The 22,282-nt window shown below is 37.6% G+C and overlaps 1 protein-coding gene across 3 annotated transcripts; it reads right to left on the bottom strand.

Moving 5' to 3' along the window:
* Positions 1-789: 789 nt before the first annotated feature.
* Positions 790-20,957, bottom strand: LOC113657414 (synaptopodin-2). Of its 3 annotated transcripts, XM_027169159.2 has the most exons (5): positions 20,802-20,956; positions 12,214-12,365; positions 10,850-11,568; positions 6,602-9,333; positions 790-3,386 (listed from the first exon to the last, which is right to left on the bottom strand). In XM_027169159.2, exons 1-5 carry the CDS (start codon positions 20,898-20,900, stop codon positions 2,799-2,801), a joined length of 4,290 nt encoding a protein of 1,429 aa, XP_027024960.1. In that variant the 5' UTR covers positions 20,901-20,956; the 3' UTR covers positions 790-2,798. The 3 variants fall into 3 exon arrangements, with proteins under 3 accessions (XP_027024960.1, XP_027024959.2, XP_027024961.2); XM_027169158.2 differs by lacking the exon at positions 790-3,386 and having other exon boundaries at positions 3,763-9,333; positions 20,802-20,957; XM_027169160.2 differs by lacking the exons at positions 790-3,386; positions 12,214-12,365 and having other exon boundaries at positions 3,763-9,333.
* Positions 20,958-22,282: the final 1,325 nt, after the last annotated feature.

The raw sequence follows: 22,282 nt of genomic DNA, 5'->3' as shown, positions 1-22,282 counted from the left end.
CTCACATAGCAACATTTGTATCAATTAATATTTGTATATACTATGACCAGAAACATATACCAGACCACAGACCATCACACTCATATGTGCTGTTTGAATATTTAGTGTTAGTCCAGATTTATTCCATATATTGCTGTTAAAATATCCTCCACGCTTCTGGGTCAGATTTTCACTAGATTTTACAGTGTGGTTGTGAGAATTTGAGCATTGCCAGGTCAAGCACTGATGTAGAGCAAGAAGGCCAGGGTGCATTCAAATGCATCCCAAAGGTGTTTAGTGGGGTTGGCCAACCCATTAATTTATAAGTTTACCCATGAGTTTGCTTTGTGTACAGGGGCAATGTCATACTGGAACTAGTTTGTGCCTCTTGTAATGTTACAGTAATTGTGTGCTAAGGTAGTTTTGGATGAAGCAAAAGTAAAAAATAATCATCACCTTGGACAAATGTTTGTTTTTTGCTGAAAAGATACAAGAGAATGATTAAATGCAAGGATTCTCTAAATGACCTAACGTGAATCCCGAATAGCAAATTATTACATTATATCTATATTATGAACTATATTATTGCACTATACTGAACAATATAATCCCTTAACATTCTTTCTCTTTATGCTTTTTCAAGACTGGGTCAAATTAAATACATCTTCATGTACAAAAAGTTCCATGGGAATGAAAATAATTGTCAAGGTAGGTCAACAAAGAAGATTTTTCTTATTGTCCATGGCAGAACACAAAATGAGAAATTTTAACCAGGCAAAGGAGAACATTAACAAAAGAAAGGGCAACATCTGAACTTCAAATCTCATTTTAATTGTGGATTTAGAAGTAATAGTCTCACAAATGTTGTCTCTGGCAAAGGAAGTGCTAAAAACTAACAATTGGTAAAAAAAAAAAAAATACATTGTCAGTTTCAGTGACTAATGCAAATCTTTTGCAATAAACACAGTATGAAAGCATGCAAATTTGTGAAACTGGTAACAGGAATGTGACAAAACAAAATGAAACAAAAGTTGTCAGCCTTGAAAAAAGTATACAGTGTTCTAAAATAATGTCACGCAAACACATTTGCTGTGGCTTAAAACTCACATGAACTGAACAAAATTGCTAAAGGGGTTTAACTGGCCACTTTGAGCTCCTAACAAAAAATGGGCAATAATAACACCCTCATTTAGCAAATAAAAGTGTAACTTATGTAACGACTAAAGACTGATTAAAAGTAGAAAACTGTGGCTATAATATTGTGTGGGATGTTTTGCTGATATGATTTTGGCTGACTCTTTAAAGGAAAGAATAACTTAAAATCAAAGCAAAGTTACTCTGACTGACCACGCTTACTCTGCAACATTTCTGTACCTGGGAGTATTTTCAACCACCATACTTGGTGGCTTAAGGAGGGACTGAATGGTTTGATGAGAATTAAAATTATTTAAATCCCACCAGATTTTAAAGTAACTGAATACTTATCTGAGTTTTTAGACTGATATTTTAGATGGTGCTCTCTGAAACTATCCATTGAAGATATCTTTCTTTTAGATAGGGAATATCTTTTAGAATAATGCTACAGTATGCCTCCCAGTACATTTCCCGAGACGTACCAAAGTGCAGCAAGATTGTTGACCCAACACATTACCACATAGACTACATGTGCAGCGAGATTGTTGACCCAACACATTACCACATAGACTACATTATGTTGGTTTTTGTCACATAATCTGTCACTTAAGTACCTGTGCCACACCTAAGTTTGTAAACCCTAGGAAAAAAAATGCTTAATTCAACATAAGCCTATGTGAAGTGAGAAATTGTGTTGACTGTGAATCACATTGCATAACATTAGGTAGCATTAAGTAATGAACTTGCTAGTATGAACAACACACAGTGGAAAGTTGTTCATATTTAGTAGACGAATTCTATAGACGTAACCAATGTTTAAGTTGCAAGATAGAATTGATTCATGTTTTAACAACAAAAGTGCTTATAGATTAAAAACAATCATGTCTTAAAAATGTATCCCAATGACCTATTCAGCATCAACGAAAAATTATATTTGAGCAATGGCATCAGCGACACATAAAAAGTGTTCCTAAACACAGTTTTTAGGCTTTAGTCATTTTATTTAATTCATGTTATTCATGTTAAGAAATGCATCATTTAAAGTTAATTAGTCAACACGAAACATGTGCTTGCCATTACTGAAGTGGTAGCTTGGAAAGCATCTGTTGTTCATGTTAACGAATGCATTATTTAATATTGTCTAAGATTAATTTCAGTTACTGAAATTGTTTTTATTTTTTAAAACACATTAACACGCCACTTATGCGATACAGAAACTATTAATATGCCACTGATGTGCTGTGGAAATATGGAACAATTTCTATGGAACCTTTTATCTAGTCTCAATTGCTAGTTCACCAATAGGCCAAGTTATTTATATAAGTGATTATTGTGCATATGAAACCATACAGCAAAGCTGACAATGGTATACTGTACTTTTGTGTTGTAATATGATAATGTAGCATGGCAATGTTTCAAGCGTTTGGAAGTTCATGCTTCATCATCAGCCTCAAAGCAAACTCTTATTCTGCACTTTACATTTCCATCTTTCTGACTTCTCTTAAATCCCTCAATACATGACATTTCAATACTTTTCAAACCTGCTCTTCTACTTTTTAGAAATTACAATGAGTAATAATTTCTTTCAAGGATACTTTTAGAAACAACTCTGTACAAAGCCATTCAGAACCTGCTGTATTTGCACTGACAATTGAAGCCCAAATATTAAAAATACTACCAGGATGTTACCATCTGTAGGTGTTACTGTATGTGCTTCTATATATTGAATGTCCAAGAGGCCTTTGGTACTGTAGCCCAGAAACAGAAGACCCAAGACTGGCCTCAGTCAAAGATCTAGATGGCTGAGACTGTCTCAAAGGTGATCCATATGGTACAGGGGCAGCAGGGGCAGATGCTGTGCTTTTGGTTGGGGAAAGAAATGACAACGGTGACCGATTCATTCTCCAGCTCTGGCTCTTTGGTGAAGGCTCATAGGCAACTTTGGCCTTCCACTCAGCTGGAGGTTCAGGTAGCATTTTACGATGGGCTGCTGACCGCAGATTAGAAGCAATAGAGTGCTGCATGTCTTGGTGGGCAAAGGCTTCATCCACTAGACCCAGTGGGTGACGTGACGCTGCCTCCCATGGCGTCGGTGGCTTGCGTCCCTTCTCCAGCCAGAAAACCTGCCTCTCTGTTAAGCGAGAGGTATAGCTCGAAAGAGGTGTAGCATGAGATGAAGGTGTGGGTGATGGAGAAACTGATGCAGACCTGGAACCAAGGCCCAAAGGTGACAGTCTAACTGGTGGAGAGAGTGACGAACTTCTTCCGAGTGCCTGCAAAAATATTCAAACCATTAAGGAAAAAGGTAGTAAACGTTTTAAAATTAAAAAGTTATTTTGACATCCATACGAAGGGTACATTACACTTAATGAACTATGGCAACCAAATGGCTAGGCAGATTTTAGGACAAAAGCTTTTTCTTTCTTTGTAGGAAATTCCATTTTTTCCCCTCAAGTAATCAACCAAGTACTTGTTTGACCCAAGGTAAAGGTTTAATTAGGTGGCTTTTAATGCTTAAGCACACTACAAGCTATCTCATCCCAACCCTGTATAGTATAATGCAGTTACTTAGAAATTGGATGAATAAATGAACAATTTCTCCTTATTGCTGAGTAATACTGTTTACCCCAAGCTGTAACCTTGTAGATGTGTTCTGTCAACCAGCATCCAAAGGTCTTTTTTTTTTTTTTTTTTCAACTTTTCATTCCATAATGGTTCCATTCCAGTCTGACCAGCCAACAGAACCGCTTTCAAGACAGAATTTAACCAAAAGGTCTCTGCTACCACCTGCTGTTTCAAAGGTGTAAAATTATGCTTCATTTGCTTGCCAGCTGCACCTTGAATACAACATTTTAGTTCAGGCATGATTGAATTGCACATTTAGCACAATTCTTCTCTTCTTTGGGAATCTGTAGTATATCCTATTTAAATGCTATAGTGAAATTAAAGCTCTATATACAATTCCACATTTTTCTAAAAATCAAATTTTTTTTGTTTGGTTTTTATAGTCTTGAATTTGAAATGTTTTATATTAATTAGCCAGTATATTCAATTTCCACTAGGATTACTAGTCTTATCCCAAAACAGTGTGACATGGCCCACACTGAATTAATGTACAATGATTGTGACTTCTTCTTCTGCATGTATCATATTCTTCCAAAAATAGCCTGTGTTCACCCTAGCAATGGGCCTTGAATCATATTACTTCAATATTTCAGCAATGACAAGCCTTTGCACTACTCAACAGTATGATGCCATGCAAGTCCATGTTTAAGGCATCTATAATAATAACTTACTTACCACAGTTTGAAATGGTGAATACCATAATTTGTGCCTTAATTTTAATTCATTTCAAAAACACCTTTGAAGCTGAGAAAACTATTCAGTGCTTGTACAATGTAGTGGCAGATGTTTTTTGTTCTTACTGACTGTGACAGTTGTTTTCTGAAAGTCAAAAGCCAATTATTTTCTGAAAGAAACTAATCAAAGCATTGAAGAAGAATATGAAAATATAAGCGAGAAGATAATAAAAAGCATGGAGAAATCAAGAGCTGCATGCAATGTGAATAAAAGAAAGCTGAAGCAGAATGACACAGAGTTGTTTTAATAACACTGTGGCAGGTCTTACAGAAATTGTGCTGTGAAGAAAACCCACAGAAGAGAAAAACGAAAAGAAAACATGGGGAAGAATCCAAAAAAGCTAACATATTACAAAACAAATAAAATGATTGTTTTTCAAATTTTCAGTGTCTTTACGTTCAGAAAAGCCTTGCCAGTTATTTATGTTTAGTTCATTAACTCTTGGACTCTGTATCTGAAAATTAATTTGTCCCAAACAATAAGAAATGTAGAAAGAAAGTTTGAAACAGAAAGAGCTCCAGGTGGTAATTTTTAAAAATTACATACTAGTTCCAAATAGCCGAAAAAACAAACCCTTATTTTTTGGTTAACCTGTTGTTAAATACATCACACAATATCTACAGACCTTAAATATAGTGAAATAAAGCACTGCTCCAAGCTTAAATTTAAATATATCATTTGACAGCTTAAACTCTATATCATATGTATATATTCTTGCATACTTCTAATGCTTAAAAGCCTAAATATACTTTTAACATAAAAATTACAAATTTGTTTTTCCATAAGTTAAATAAATCACTGTCACTGACTGTTTAATATGGGTGAGGCTACAAAACTCCTTTCAAAGACTAACTCAATCATATGTTATAATCCATTCACACTTTCTTACAAAACATTCTTGCAAAACACCTTAAACCACTGACTATACTATACATGTTAATTCATACCTTATAGTATAGTTGTCTGTCTTATTGATTTCAAAAGCTTTCTGAACTGATTGACTACTCTGCCTGATCAACCTTAATCCTTATATATATCCCTTCATTAAGATTATCATCATCTATATTCGTCAATTCAACACCACATGAACATCCTAAATCATTAACTTGCTCATTACAAACATGTAATTGAAGAAACTCTCCAAAAAGAATACCAGTACAATACGAAATTGTAACTAATAGTTAAATAGTTACAATTAATGTTACAAACTCTGCGCTAAAATATTTACTGCATTTTTGAGAAATCTTGTTAATATATAGCTCTGGTTTCACACTTAGCTAGGCCAATTAAGTTAAATACACTATTTATTATCACTTTCAGCTGCACTAGGCTTCCACACTTGTGCATCACTTTTCTTGGCTGAGAACTTTGGTTTTGGAGCAGCAAGAGTGATACTCCCTGTAGATGACTCTGCTCTTCCTGATACTGGACAATTAGGCACTACATAAGAGGTTGGAGTTGGTTGGTAGCAGGGTGCCTGGGAAGCTGGATATGGGCCAGCTTGATATTGAGATGGCTGTTGGTAGGAGAAACCTGGTGATTGTTGGTAAGAGTTGGAAGGAGGTTGTTGGTAAGCATGTGGTGGATTATATATTTGCTGATAGGGGATTTGTTGATAAGCATTAGGGGCGGGCTGATAGCTGTTAGGACTGTGGTGATAAGGATCATCATGCATAGCAGGAGAGGAAATAGGAATAGTATAGTGCTGCTGGGAAGGCTGGGGTTGCTGTGGTATAAAAGCATAGGGGTCAGGAGCTTGAGACTGAGCTTGTGATTGGGATTGATCTTGAGCTTCAGCTGCTTTTTGAGCAGCAAGCTTTTCAGCTGCCTCTTTTTCTGAAGCAAGTTTTTCTGCTGCTGGACCATAAGTAAAAAGGGAAGAATTTAATTGGTAAGGTTGATGCTTCATGACATCCAAAACATTAAGTGGTTTGGGTGCTGGTTTCTCTTTGTCTGTTACTTTATTTTTGTTCTTTAAAGAAGGGCTGGAAGAGGGAGGTTGCTTGATAGCACCTAGTGGATAAGAGGGTGACTGTAGTGGATTGTATGCCAAAGGTGGAGGGGCACGACAATTAGGTGAATATTTCCATGAGGCAGGTAAAGAAGGAGAAGGTGACAAAGATCTTGCCTTGTTAGCCTGCACTGTAGATGAATCCACCACATATTTTTCCATTCTGGATTGCCGCTTAGCAAAAAGTTCAGCACCTTTCCCTCGCAAGGCTGGCATTTCAAAAGCTGGACCCATTCCAGAGGCTGAACCCATTCTTGGCATTCCTGGCATGTGAGATGGTACCTTTGATATAGGTGTATTTGATTTTAGTTGATGTGGAGGAAGAGGAGGTTGAGTGGTCTGAGATGGACTCCAAGGTTTGACTGGTTGAGAGAATTTCTGACTTTCAGTAGAACCACTGGTAATGGCTGGACCTTGCTGGGGTTGTGGCGTCCATGTACTTAAAACTGTTTGAGACTGAGACTGTGGTGGTGTCTGTTGCTGAGGTGGATGAGACCATGGAGATTGCGCTTGAGCTGGAGATTGTGGCTGATTCCAGTGTGTCTGTATTTTGTTCTGCTCTGGTGCCCATGAATTCATGGTTTGCTGTGGATGCTCTTGAGGCTGTGGTACCCATGCAGAGTGTGGTTGTGACTGGAGGTGTACTGAGGTCCAAGGGTTCTGTTGCTGCTGTATTTGTGCTGGAGGCTGAGAGGATGGTTTTGCCTGATGAGTCCATGGGGACTGTGTATTAACTGGACACTGAGATTGATTCCATGTATTTACAGGTGGTGGTGGCAGGGTTTGCTGCTGAGTCTGAGAGGCCCAAGGTGTTTGAGGCTGTGGCTGGCTCTGAGGTTGAATCCAATGGGACTGGGGTTGCTGTTGAGAGGCTGTCCAAGGTGGTATTGGTTGAGACTCGTGTTGCTGTTGGGCCCAGGATAGCTGTACTTGGGGTTGATTTAGATCTTGTGACCAAGTACTGACTGATGCCTGTCCTGACACTTGACTTTGGGCCCATGGGGGTTGGTGTGGTGATTCAGTTGGGGCTGTTGCCCATGTATTAATTTGAGAATGAGGGTGGGGTTGATGTTGGGGATGACTTTGTGTCACCCAGGAAGGCTCGGGTTGGGATTGCGCTGGAACAGCTGTGTGTGGTTGCACTTCAGAAAGGACTTGAGATCGTGTCACCCAAGGTGGCTGCATCTGTGATTGATTCTGGGCAAGGGCTTGTGATGGAACCTCAGCTGAACCCCAAGCAGGTACTGGTGGCTGCTTAAGAGCCTGAGTTGAAGATGGACCCCAAGAACTGACAACTGGCTCTGGCTTACAAAGCAACTGTGGCTGGGATTGATTCTCATGCCAAGTATCCGTTTGCTGACCTGATTGTATTTGTGTTTCTGATAGACCCCATGCATTGGCTGAATCTGGTTGAACCTGTGAGTGGGGTAGGGAAGAAGCTTCATTTTGATCAGTAACATGTGCTCTGGAGGTCTCTTCCTCTGGTATAGCTGAGGAATCAATTTCAGTGACAGGATCCTTGGAAGTTACAGGGATGTTATTTTCATCATCCTGATTAAATTGCTGACTTGTAATTTCTGGTTGTGGTGACCATGGAGGAGTACCTGTGTGTATGTGTGGTTTTGGAGCAACTGGTGGTGGGGTTTTGTTCTTTACTTTAGTGGACTGTAAAAAGTTGCAGGCCTCTGCCCCCAGGCTTAGATAATCCTCCTCTGTACCAGAATCAAAGCCTGTCTTCTTGTCTTTCCTGTTGAGAAGATTCAGCAACTCTGGATTTGGGGAAACTTTATGAGGCTCTTTAAAAGTGAACATGGGTTTAGCTTTGTTCTTTCTCCTTGTATCTTGTAAGAGTCCTGTTTTGATTGCAGGTACAGAAATTCGCTCATCTCTGGATGCAATTTGTTCCCCTTGTCCATCTGAATAATAAGACTGTGCTTGGTTTGCAGAAGGGGAAAATGGGGCTGCCACTGTATTCTGAACTGAAAATGGTTTGGCACTTCTGTTAATGACCGATGATTGTGCTACATTTGTTTGCTGACTAGACACACCATTCAAATTATGAAAGTATTGTTGCACCTGCTGCTGTTGTTGGGACTGTTGAGGCTGATATTGTTGACCCTGCTGGAATTCCTGCTGTTGTTGATAATGCTGTTGCTGCTGATGGTACTGCATCTGTTGTTGGAATTCTTGATATTGATGCTGCTGTTGCTGTTGATAATGCTGTTCTTGATATTGCTGGTATTGTTGGTGTTGCACATTTACATCAATGTAATTCTGGCTGCCACTAGTCTGAATGCAAGAGTGCTGATTTTCCTGTTGGTAATTTTCCTCAGCTTCCTGTATACCTTCCACAGGAATCCCTTTACTTCTCATGTCTTCATGTTCAGCTGATATTTCATCAATGCGTTGCCTGCGCTGTGCAAACATCAGGGCCCCTTTGCCCTTGGTTTCAGGGAGTGCATTCATTTCCTCTTGGTTGTAAAGCTTGCGTTCTATCTCAAGAAGTCCAGTATCCAAATCAAAGGTTACAATGTTTTTGTGGCCTGGGGAATTTGTGAAAAAATCTTCATCAATGTCAGTTTCACTGGTGGCTAGAACTGTGAACTCAACAGCATGTGTTTCCTTGTCACTGTATTCGTCGTCTTCGTTCTCAAATTCTGGTTCATTCTCACCAGTTCCGTAGCTTACCAGTGTGAACTGCTTGGCCCTTTGTCTATGCTTCTTGAACATCAACAACCCCTTATTATTAGGGTTAGGGGCAGCAGCAGTTAGGAGGAGGGCAATGCGCTTGCATTTGGACTTGGCCTCCTTTACTTGCTTTTCAGACAGGCTTTCTCTTCGACGGAGCCCTTAGAAAAAGAGCAAAAAGGGGGATTAAAGTTTTGTGAGGATATTAAGGGCAGTATTAAAGAGATGTTTGAAATAGATTTTTGGTCCATTTCACTGAAAGATATAGAATGGGTAAAAGAATGCAGACAATAAATAATTTAATTAGAGAATATACAATCAACTATTTAGAGTGGTGAATGAATGTAAAAATACTAGTGGTGCTTTTAAGCTTTGGTATGCTGGCATGGTTGTCTCCAATTTTCCTCTTAAAGGTCTCTTACAGAATGAGAACACCCCATTTATTTAAAGGGGTCACTGAATGGACTATCGTGTATGAAAATAATTTTGAACATATGCTGTTGCCTTGAACATTACACAGTATTTTCCACCACCATCATCAGCAGCTATTTAGGTAATTTATTTTGGAAAATAGCTATGCATCTCTTCAGTAAAGTTTCAAAGATTTTTTTTAATCAATGGGAAATATTGAATCTGTTCTTGCCCAGAACATTACTAAGACTTTATGCACTTTATTTTGTTTTGGTTTGACTTTAATTTCTTCACTGTCAAAGCTTTTCTAGATTAATTACATGCATGACCTACAGATATTTGGGTGACTGATTCCAAAAGAGGACCAAAAATGGAATTGTGGTATTTCAGGCACAGGCAAAAGGTGGCAAAAAAATAAGCCATCAAGTACATCAAATATTTTTACATTTTTAAACCAGTTTTAGAGACATTTGATTCTAGTCTTACATTCTTATAGGTGAATTGTCAACCTCATGGTGAGGACGGCTACAGATGAGAACAGTTCCCTTTTCAGTGCTGCTATGATGGCCAGTTTTAAAGGATCAAGTAACTAGACAGTGTCACACATGCTGGTATCTGTCAAAGAGCTCTCCGACAGGCAGCATTAGTATACCCATGTTTTATTATTATCCTCACCACGTCACCCTCTAGGCCCCATCCCAATTCTAGCTGTGCATGAAGAAAGTACATTTTAGCACAGATATTCAATCCAGTTTACTTTCCTTGTAAGTGCAATAAAAAAGAAACCTAATGAGACATAGAAAATATGATATAAAGTTTAAGGTAATGACTATAGATGATTAATCAGATAATCATATGTGATTTCTATTAACATAAAGCAGACTATAGTTAAAATGAAATTAAAATAGTAAAAACATAAGTATATTTATTCTATGGTCTAAGATGTCTTTTTAATTTTTTTTTATAAATGCTAATGCTGAGTACACAAAATAAATTACTCTCAGCAATTTTTTTAAAATTGTTTTTTGTTTTTATTTAGTCATTTTACAGTTCTCCTTCTCCTTACTTTTAAATATTTCTACATGTAACCATATTACAAATTTGAAATATGAAATATAACACAATGAACATACAATTTATTAGAAAATGCTACCCAATTAAAATGTATATAGTAAAACAGATTAAACAAAGTTTAGCAAACATGGATATAAAAAATCACCTAGGATAATAAATGGCACAAAATTGAAGTGATAATAAAAGACTTACTGGCGTGCCTTGGCCGGTGCTTGTTGGGCTTGTTGAGCTCCCTCTCTGACTCAGAGTCCTCCTCTTCTGATGGAATTCCAAAGGAGACAGAGAAGGAGGTGGGATCATCATCGGTGTGCCCTCCTTCCCCCTTCACATAATCCCGTTGTTCATTAGCTGTTGCCTCAGTCCCAACAGCCCCCACTTTTTTTGTTCCAGAGTCCCTCCCAGATGGCTGTATGGTAACCTCCACCTGTCCCAGCAAAGCAGAGGGAGAACTGACAAGCACACCTCGCTGACTTAGAGGCTCTCTATCATGCAATGGTATATACAAAGAGCAGCCTGGTGCATTGGTTGTAGTGTCATTTTCAGTGTTTGTTTCATGGCACAAGTCTCCTGTAACTCCCCGGGCACTTCCTAATGAGGTACAGCCTGTGTCTTCCAAGGTGGTCTGAGAGAGTGACAACTGCAATTCCACTACAGCTCCTGGAGTGATTTCTAACCTGGGGGTTCCAACATAGGAGTCACAGGTGTCTGGACCAGTTCTGTCCTTAGGTGCTGGAATGCAGAACTGTGTTCGGACCATGGTGTTCCCTGCAGGGCACTCTGTATCACTGTTTGTCTCTTCATAATGTGCCTCATCTACATTCTCAGATTTGTAGGGTTCCCTCAATTCCCTCCAGGAAGCCTTGAGTGTGGTGTTAAATGACTGAGACTTCTGTTGAGGGAATAAACAGCACCTGTAATGGAGAAATAATAGGTAATGCTAGATTGGTCTGATGGCTACATGGATATATACTGTTATTATATTGTTCATATACTTGTCTTACAAATTATGTTGAATCATAAAAGTTGTCAATTGAGAGGCCATTCAGAAAGGTCATTGTGTTTAATGACCCAGACTTTATTTATTAAATAGAAACTGTAAGGTCATACTTAAAAAGAGGCACATAAAACATTCAGCAGTTGCTCCAAGTTGAAATGAGAGTAGATGAAAATTGAAAAAGGGTGTCTTTGAGTGTGGGCTATTTTTGCACAGAAAGCACAATCCACTGGTATATTACCAACACAAGCCAACTGCTATCTTAAACTGGCTAGTTAGTTTTAGGAGCCAAACACAAAGCAACTGTTTTGCCATTTGGTTGAGTCAAAGGTCATGTCTGTCATTAGTGAGACAACAATTGCTCTCTCTATTACAGAAGCAATCAAAATGCAAAGTGAATGTCAGACTGGATACATCACTGGTAGATTTGATAGAATAATGGTCATATTAGTTATGCCTTTGTTTATACTAGGCCTATGTATCAATATGATATGAGATTAAAATATTATCATTGGAATTTGGTGATCTTGAGGAACAGCTTTCTGGTGGCTGCTTTAGGTACCTTTTTACCAGCAGTTGCAGGCAGTCAGTAGCTTTCTCAATGAGAACAATAACCTCTGCAAGACTGAGGCTGGAGCAGGATACTCCATTAACAGACACGAGCTCATCATCCTCACACAGACCAGCCATGGATGCATGGCTGCCTTCTTCAACCTTTAAAAAAGAACATGAGCATGAGCCTATTTTAATATAATATAATAATAAAATCACTTCTGACATATAAATAAATCTGATTCTAATAGTTCAGGTAGGTACTCTGGCCTGCATTTAGCAACAAATCAAACCTACAAAAATGTAGATAAAATAAAGAATTTTATTATTTTTGATCTATATATGATCTATTGACTCAAGCATTGTTATTCTAATATCAACAACCTATAGAACAATAAAAAAAACAGATCTATAAAACAATAAAAAACACTATTTTTGTTGAGCAGTTGTGTTTCAGCATTCAGATGTGTTCCTATTTTATGCAGAATGACAGCTGCATGTTTCTTGACCAAACAATTCTCTTGAACACAGAAGGCTGTCCATAATGGAGGAGCAGCAGTGGCACTAAAGTGTAAAAGTAACAGTAACCTTTAAGATGATAGAAGACAAATCAGTCCTGACAGCCAGCTTGTACATTATATTTGTTACAAAAGAAGAAGAGGCTTTTAAAACATGGCATTTGAATCTTTTAAAGTGCAGCATTTGTAAAGCGCTGAAATTGGGTGTAACATTAAAAACAGGAACACTTCTAGAGATCAGTACAAATATACAGTAATGTGGGTGTGTGTAATTTACATATATAATGTATCTGAACAACGTAAATTTCCATTGAATGTGTCCCTGTGTATCATCTTAACAACATAGTAGCTCCTAGTAGTGCTGCAGTGGGAGTCAACTCAGATATTAACTGTCATAAAAAACATATGAGCTATTTTTGACTTCCTACATGTAATAAATAAAGTCATATCAGACAGCTGTGGCTCCTGCATTTTTCAGCACTGAACATTTCACATTAAACAAAACTTGTTTTCAAGTGTAATAACATGTTAGTAACATGTTTGTCATTACAGGAACAGCTTACCAAATCACTTTCTGTAACACACTGATTTTGCCTTCAGGATTTTCCAGTAATCAGTTCTTAACTATACAAAGAAAGAGTTAAGGTACTAAAGTTTCTTTATTGTCTCTGGATTTTTAAAAGCCTACTTTGTAATAATTCTTGATAGAAAATTCATGAATATGCACTTAAAGCAAACAACGTAAATCAAGGTCAAATGTCATTATTTGTCAGCTGATCTTTTGTAAAAGGGTTCTTAATTTAAATTAGATAAAAATAACCTCTTGTTCTAATTTTAAAACAGTGGCACAGATTCTCAATGAGATTCAGATCTGGACACTGACTTGGCCACTGTCGACCATACACCTTTTGTATTCTTTTCCACTCTTGCATCGCTTTTTCCTTGGGTTTGGGATCATTGACAAAACTAAAGTTTGGTTGTAAGACATTCCACCATTACACAAATGGTGGAATGTCTTACAACCAAACTTTAGTTTTGTCTGTTCGTGTGTTTGTTTTGGGGAGACTGAAGCAGGCTGTCTTGTAATATTTTCCTTTATTTGCTCCATCCATGATCCCTCCAGTTTTGACAAGAAGAGTCTGGTTCTGAGGATGATAAGCATCTCCAAAAGAGCATGATGCTGCCACCACCATATTACACTAAAGGAATGGTGTTCATTTGAGTTACTGCCTGTGTTAGTTTTGCAGCACGCATAGTAATTTAATACTTGCCCAAATACAGTATTTGATCTTGGTCTCATAAATACTAAAAACCGAATCCCCATTGAGTTACTCTCATGCTTTCATATAGCTCTTCCTGAGTGAGGGTTTCCCTATACCCACCCTTCCATACAGTCCTAAATTATTCACAGCTCTTGAAATAGTCTAGAGCACCATCACTCCACTCTCAGCCTATAAGTAAATTCTGTAACTCCTTCAGAGTGACACGATGCAGCTTCCACCTTCTCTTTATTGAACCAGCACTGCTTAAAGTGCTTTAAATATACATGTTTTATTTTTATTCCAAAGTTATGAAACTATTTTCTATACTATATTTTATCTTTAACTTACTTTGTATTCTTCTTAGATTTTATATTCTGAAAACTCAAGCTGCTTTAATATTTCACAGCTTATATCCAATTAATAACTCATTTGGGTCCTCAATAAGACAGTATACAGTATTTCATCTGGAGCTTCCAGAACTTGGGAGGTTGAATCCTTATGCAAGCAGAATTAATTTAGACTTGAAAATTCTGTCAAAAAATTGACACGACTGTATCATTGACACAATTGTAAAAATTGTGAAAATGTTGTCTCAAGATAAAATACAAGACTCTGGAAATGACTCAGACAAAATCCCAGCTTTTATAATGTTGGTGTTCTGCCACTAGAGGCCAGTGCTCTTACAATAAATTCCGTTCAATCATCTGTCCCATGTACTAAAGGCACTTGGCCCTGTCCAGCACATTTGAATCTTCTAAGTATTCTTCCTTTATTGAAGCAGGTTTAATAGAGCAAGAAAGACACAAAAATGTGACAGGGAGAAGGTGAATTAAGGCATTCTGTGGGGACATACAATACTACTGTGCACAATGCTGAGAACAGGTTTGCAAACATTGGCAGAGCTCAGAAGTTGCCAATGATTTCAAACATTTTGAAAAATTATAAAGCTTGTCCACACATAATGAAAACCTTACCACTTGTGTAACCTGAGCCCCCCCCCCCAATAAAACACAACTAATGACACTATTATAACTATTACGACTTCACCAATGACAACCCAAAACAATTATTCACCATAAAATATGGCCTGCTTCCAATGACTTTATATGGTCACTTTATGAGCAGCATGGAAAGAGTATACTGTTTTAGATAGTGATAAAACAAGGGTGATGTGGGCTTTGTTTTAACAACAGTAACAGCAGCGGTAAATGGAACAGTTTACGTTACCCATATATGGATTGCTCATAGATGCTGTGTGTGGAGTGATTGCTCAGACAGAAAAGATGGATGTCTGACCTGCTAGAATCAGTGCTCACTCCAAAAAAGGAAGGGAAAATAGCTACACACTTAATTATATCTTAATGGTGACAAAGGAGGGAGACCTGGAGAAAGCCAAAGGCTTATGGTTATGTTACTGTATACACAACATAAACCTGTCTACTGCCAAATAAAAGTATAGCTGGTGTTTCATCACCTGTAACAATTCAAAACTCTCAACTTTATTAAAGGATTTTGACTCAAACTGTCGATCCATTACATATAGACTATAAATATCATGGAAAACATATAAAACACTTGCTCATTAAAAAAAGTAAAATCATGTCAACAAAAAACACAAGAAGGAACCTGAAAAGCACATTTACAGCTGTTTCTCTTGGCAGTTTTTAGACTGTGTATGTTTGCAATTCTTTGACTAACAACTTCCAGGCCCAGGGCAGGTTAAAAACTAACCGCTCTATTCTCAGGCAAATAAAGTTTCTACAGTTAAACTCACCTCAGCATTTTAATGCTCTGCGTATGCATAGTTATACTATAAGTGGTAAATAAACAGATGTCTAATGGTAGCGTAAGACTGATTATGGATTTACAACTGTATGTGTGTGTGTGTGTGTGTGTGTGTGTGTGTGTGTGTGTGTGTGTGTGTGTGTGTGTGTGTGTGTGTGTGTGTGTGTGTGTATGTGTGTTTGCCTCAAGGCACCCAATTATGTATTAAGTATTAGCTGTTTTCAGTTTTAGAAAATCCAGCTTTGATAAATTGAGGTCAGTCACTGAGGAAGTTAAATTACATACCTTTCATATGCTTTAACTTCCGATCATATACATTAGCACCATTCATAATATTCAGCACATTTTTCTATAAGCATTATGTTTATGAATGGTTATGAGAAATACATTGTGATGTTCTGACCATGTTACTGTACCTTAAATCAAAAGCTAAATGAATAAATAAATAGTTTACATTCATAGAGACAGCATTGATCGGTGGGAGCAGGTTCGGACTACAATGTATAGCGAGTATTTGTTGATAATAATCTTCATAATGTTCTCATTCACGTATTCATAACGTTTTCATTTTAAATTCTGTCAAAATGTAAAATTTAATTACCTCTTGTAACCAACAATTAAAAATGTTGCTATATGACATATGTAAGTTGATGTTCCATTGATTTACTTTCCCTTCTAGATGTTGTCCAAATAGTGAGTATTACCTGGTTAGAATCCACAGTTATTTTTAAACCTAATAGTCAAAAATGGGAAATAGAGGAGCTAGAGGATCAGTAAGACAGAAAACATGCTACCCCTTGAAAATTTTAACTGTAAATGGAGTAATGAACACAGTTGTGACAGGGCTGCCAGGGTTGCAATTTGCTGGGGTACTTTCAGCTGTGGTCTTGAAGATATTTTACAAGACAATTTTATGCTTAGCTGAAAGCTGACAACCCTGGTTAATTAGCTAATCTAATGAATATTATTTATTCTGTCCATGTCTCACATCCTGTGACCAGTTTAATAAAGGTATGTGGAAACCACTGAAAATGATCTAGTAGACTGTAAGCTGTATACTCTCAGCTTCCACTTACTGTATGTGATTACTCTAAAATTTTAGTTGATGGTAGTATGTCCATCATGTCAAGGCATTTCAATCAGCCTTAACTGATTACACACCTGTCTTGTGTTTCCCTTGATTAGTTCCCATTTATAAGTTTCGTTTGCTCTTTAGTTCCTTGACGTTTGTGTTGCGTTGTGTTGTGGTGTGGGGAAGTGATTAGTTATCTAGTTTTCTAGTGTACTGTTTTTCTGAAGTTTTATATTTTCTTGAAGACATGAAAAAAGCCTTGCATCTGTCTGGCAAATGATCATTCACCTCCAAGAATGTATTACAGATAGTACACATAGTATACAACTCAAATGCGACACCCTCTATCTTTTGTCACAAGTTGAAGCTGATGTTCATCTGATGTTTGGGATCAAGCACAAATACTGAACCTGTCTTCATCCCTATTTAACCCACCCCTGTTCCTCCATCAGGGTTTCTGTCTACAAAGCAGATATCTATCCACGTGTCCAGTGACAGGATAACATTCTGTTCAATCGTCAGAGAATTTGCCCAATAAACAATTTGTTATATATTACATTGTATTGGTATAATCTGAAATAGATTAACAGACTATGCACACTGTATACTCTATGTACAGTAATGAAAAGTGAGTGCCAGGCTGAACCTCTAGATTATGATAAACGAGCAGGGACAGTTATGACATCATCTCTGGAATGCACAGTTAAACTGATATTAGGTTTCATGAGATCTCTGTCTGCTTTTCCAGGTGCAGGTTCTTCTTTCAAAGGCTACATTTGTGTTGTGCAACTTGAAGAATTTGAGGAGTTATGACTTCACCACTTTTACGACAATGCCAGAATTCCCCCAAAAGACTGATGACAAAGGAAGAAAACAATCTTCCTTATTAGGAAAATTGTCTCCTACACACACACACACACACACACACACACACACACACACACACACACACACACACACACACACACACACACACACGCACACACACACGCACACAGTTGGACCCAAGCACATACTGTATGAACAGAGACACACAAACTTGGAACTGCATGAAAACACTTTCATATTCGACATCTACAATGTAAAATATTTGTCTTGTTCGTGCTATTTATTTTTTTCTTTTTGCCCTTCACCTCCCTAGATAATCCTCAATCAGGTAAAGTTATGTCTTCCAGATGGCATGTTAGTTGAACAGAATAACCCCACAAAACTGTGTGAGGCATCATTCTATCATCTTGAGCCCTTCGCAGGACTGTAGGCAAATATTTACCCACTCAGCTGTAGCAACTAAAATAAATACACTTACAGTTGAAAAGATGAAAACTGTAGATAAAACATCTAATTTTACCCATGATTTCACTTTATAAATACCTTCCTTGGTTTATACAGAGGAATGATTCCCACTTGGCTGACCTGTAGTTGGTTAGAAATTAGATTGATCTAAGGCCAACTAGCCACATCATACTGCATTGTTCTCATCCCAGACACATGTAAGACCCACACACGAACTGTAGAACACTTTCCTGAACATCGTGTCTCTTATACTGAACACGACTTTCAGAAAAGACTAGAATATTCAGTGTGAATATAGAACAAAGACTCAAATTCAATACTGTCTTACACTGTTTCCTTAAGACTGCTTTGATTTGTCTTTGGCAAGCATCCAATTCAGTGGAATGCACATCTCTGAAAAGTAAAATTCTTTTGACAAGCTAAAGGCAGCTGGGCACAATCTTTATGCAAGATAACACTCTCAGAACACCACTGGCAATGTGGAACCACATAGGTTGTAATAGGCAGCTAGAATTTACTTAACAACCCCAGATTATTAGACTAAACCTTTAGGATACAGAAAGTGTTCCTCGTAAAAAAAAAACAAAAAAACTCAATTTTGCTCACCAATAAAAAATATGGGAAGCCTTCTGGCTCTCAGCATGAGAATCAAAGTACAGTGCCAACACTCTCTGAATTTTTATTAAATGAACATAATCGCTTAATCCTGGTCAGGGATCCAGAGCATATTCCAGGAACACTGGGTGTGAGGTAGCAATAATACCTAGATGCGACGTCAGTTCACATCGTACCAACTCAACAAAGCAGTAAACTGTGTTTGTTCAGGATAAACCAGCAGTCCTAGAGCTCTGAGAGGGCAATTTAGACACCGATCAGCCATAACATTAAACTAACAGACTAATATTGTGTTGGTCCCCTTTTTGCTACAGAAACAACTCTGATCCTTAGAAGGCATGGAGTCCACAGGACCTCTGTAGGTGTGCTGTGGTATCTGGCACCAAGACGTTAGCAGTGGATCCTTTAAGTCCTGTATGTTGTGATGTGGGGCCTCCATGGATCAGACTTGTTTGTCCATTACATCCCATAGACTGGATTGAGATCTGGGGAATTTGGAGGCCAATTCAACACCTTGAACTATTTGTCTTGAACACTGCCATTATTAAATATCCTTGCCATGAAGGGGTGTACTTGGTCTGCAACAGTATTTGGGTAGCTGATTCCTAACCATACAACTTCAACTTTAGTTTCAAGAACTGTCTTTTAGCTGTTTAAATGCAATGTCTGATCAGTGTAGCATAATTAAAATGTTCATGGATTTTTAACATGAGAGTTGAAGCTTCCTGGCAAGAATGAGCATCTGTTTGCAACAGAGAATGTTCAAGGGCCAATGACTTCACTGTCATTTGTCACTATTAAAAAAAATTACAGCGGAGGATAGATAAAGATAGAGGATATAGGTTTTTCTGTAGGCTCCTTGATATTTAAGCACTTTGTTAAACACTTTTACATAGAACTTAGGTTGTCTTAAAGCCCTTAAAGGTTTGAAAAGTTTTAAAAGTGACCACCCTAATTCTAGTGTTTCACAAGAGCATGATTGCAATGTAAGAATTTTTTCACATGTAGTCATAGATGTGAAATTCAAATCAACACTATAAAACTGAGAACATTTAATGGTTGTTAGGTTGTCTCTCTGGGGGATACATAGAACACTGAAATAAAGGGTTCTTTAAGTTTTAGTAGGATGTTTTATGGTTCTTAGCCCCATTGTTGGAAATCTACTCTGATAGACTAAAAATCTGTTGTAGGTTGAACCCTTAAGGATTCTCCGAGAGGGACAAATGAAGAATCTACAAGGGTTTAAAGTGTTTTACAACCTAAATGATAAGACTCAGGAATATATATTTTGTAACTGAATTCTATGACTGCATTTTAAACAAAGAAATAAACAAAAACCTCTTACATAACAGACATGCTCTTGTGTAAACACTTGAGTAACCTTCAATGTCTGTTATGGGGCCCCAAATACAAACAGTTTTCACTTGTTTTGATTTTAATCATGTCCATGGGACTGGTAAGAAGTAACATGCTACACTGACCCACTAGCAGCTGTTTATTACCTTATAAGGACTCCTGCTTGACTATGATGAAGGAGAGGCTACTAGCAGGGTGCCATCACTTATTTAATCTGCTCCCATTTACTCACATAAGATGACATGTAATATTAATGTCATAAGCTATTCTAATAACTTGAACATTGAAAGCTTGCTCAAGCCTTATTAAAATAAGGACCATGCATATATATAGGTTGATCAATGTAGTTTAACATTTAAGCTCACCATAAATCAGTATAAACTGGCAATGTTACTGCTTCATAAACAGCATACTGAATTTAGTGTCATCTCCAAAATAACACTGCTATTTGATGAAGGCAGTTATCTCTTTGGAAACAATCGTCTAAATAATGCTAATTCCTAGTTCAATTTTGAAGTTTCAATTTTAATTTGCATATAGGAGCATGCTTCAAAAAAAAATCGGTGTTCAGATCAAACTGGTGTTCAGACTACCAACAGAAACAGTCCACAAAATATTAAACAAACCATTAGATGCGGAATAATAAAGATGTCAGTCAAGTATATCATGACCCTGTGTGTTAAAAAGTGGATCTTACCTGGTGCACCTGAACACGTCTGTGCGTCTTTTGGCGCAGCTGGAAGCCCCAGGGCGCGCGACCCCGCACCGTTACGCATGCGTAATCCTGCGCGTTCATCCCGCACCACGCGTGTCTGTCTCCACTCTGAGTCTGTGTTCGGGAGAATATGTCCAAGGGTTTAGATGGGTGAAGAAAACACGTCCAGCCCACCGCTTAGCGTCATTTCTCTGAGACCTGCCCAGAATCTCTAGATCTTTTCAGGCTAGAGCTTGAGAGAATTGTTAAAGCTTTCTCTCCCCCCAAAGTCGACAAATGCTCTTTAACAGCCTTAAACATTTCAAGACCAAAACTACTGCTCCATAGCGCACATCATGTTGCGCACACAACTCTAAAGCGGCAGGTTAGTTCATTACAGTTTTTATAAAGTATATAGTACAAATACTATAAATGAGAATAAGAACTGTGCAAAACAACTACGACTCTGAATTAACTCAGAGTGTTTATAGTTAAAGTGTCTAACAACTGTTTAATGAGAACCAAAGATCAGTACTGCTTTATAGAGACATCGAATCACATCTAGATGTCTATTACTACAGATTTAATTATTAGCTACTGTAAATCCTCATTTTCAAGTCCACTATCTACACACTCATTTACATGTGTAAAAAAATTAAATAAATAAATACATACTACACACCGAACAGTCACCCAAGTTTAGGACCCTATGAACCTGGATGTGTTGATCATTTGTTGTAAGTTGGGAAAATTGTCAAGCACAAGGATTGCTAATGATGGCTAGATCAGTGCATCTCCAAAACAGCAGGCCTTGAGGGTGTTCCTGATATGCATTAGTACTGACCAAAGTGGTCCAAAGAATAACAACTGGGGAACTGGCAACACTCAGTGTAATACTCTAAGCTAATAACTTACAAGACTAAAAGGATTGGTTGCTAACATCTTAAAACAGACACAACAGCACACACACACACACACACACACACACACACAAATATATATATATATATATATATATATATATATATATATATATATATATATATATATATATATATATATATATATAATTTTGTTTGTTTGTGGAGACATTTGGAAATGCTGTGGTGAGCATTGGGCCATGAGAACAAGACCGAATAAATAGCAGATTTTTCCAGCACATAAAGTTACTTATGTGGATGTGCGCCATTTTGTTGAATATTGGCTAGACATCGGTGGTGGAGGCATCCCAGAAGGAGAGGAGGCAGCTGGTTTGAGAATACCTAAAACATAAAATGTACTGAATTATAATAAGCAGCTAGCAATTGGTGACAATGACTTGCTATTTGAACATAATCAAACAAGGCAATATACACCAAAACAGAATAGAGTAGAATAGAATAGAATACTTTACTATCATTGTACAGCTGCACAACAAAATTAAGGGCTCTCTCATTTAATAGGTCCTCACATACACACACTTACAATGTGAACAGATGATACAA

This window comes from Tachysurus fulvidraco, chromosome 1, assembly GCF_022655615.1.
Source record: "Tachysurus fulvidraco isolate hzauxx_2018 chromosome 1, HZAU_PFXX_2.0, whole genome shotgun sequence".
NCBI lineage: Eukaryota > Metazoa > Chordata > Actinopteri > Siluriformes > Bagridae > Tachysurus > Tachysurus fulvidraco.
This window is presented reverse-complemented; position numbering and strand designations above follow the sequence as displayed.

What these genes read in the sequence shown, in the direction of transcription:
- LOC113657414 (XM_027169158.2), bottom strand. Translation starts at nt 20,900, where the DNA reads ATGAACGCGCAGGATTACGCATGCGTAACGGTGCGGGGTCGCGCGCCC. An exon ending in CTGCAACTGCTGGTAAAAAG is followed by an intron (nt 11,569 to 12,213) that starts GTACCTAAAGCA and finishes TCTCCATTACAG; the next exon opens with GTGCTGTTTATTCCCTCAAC. An exon ending in GCACCGGCCAAGGCACGCCA is followed by an intron (nt 9,334 to 10,849) that starts GTAAGTCTTTTA and finishes TCTTTTTCTAAG; the next exon opens with GGCTCCGTCGAAGAGAAAGC.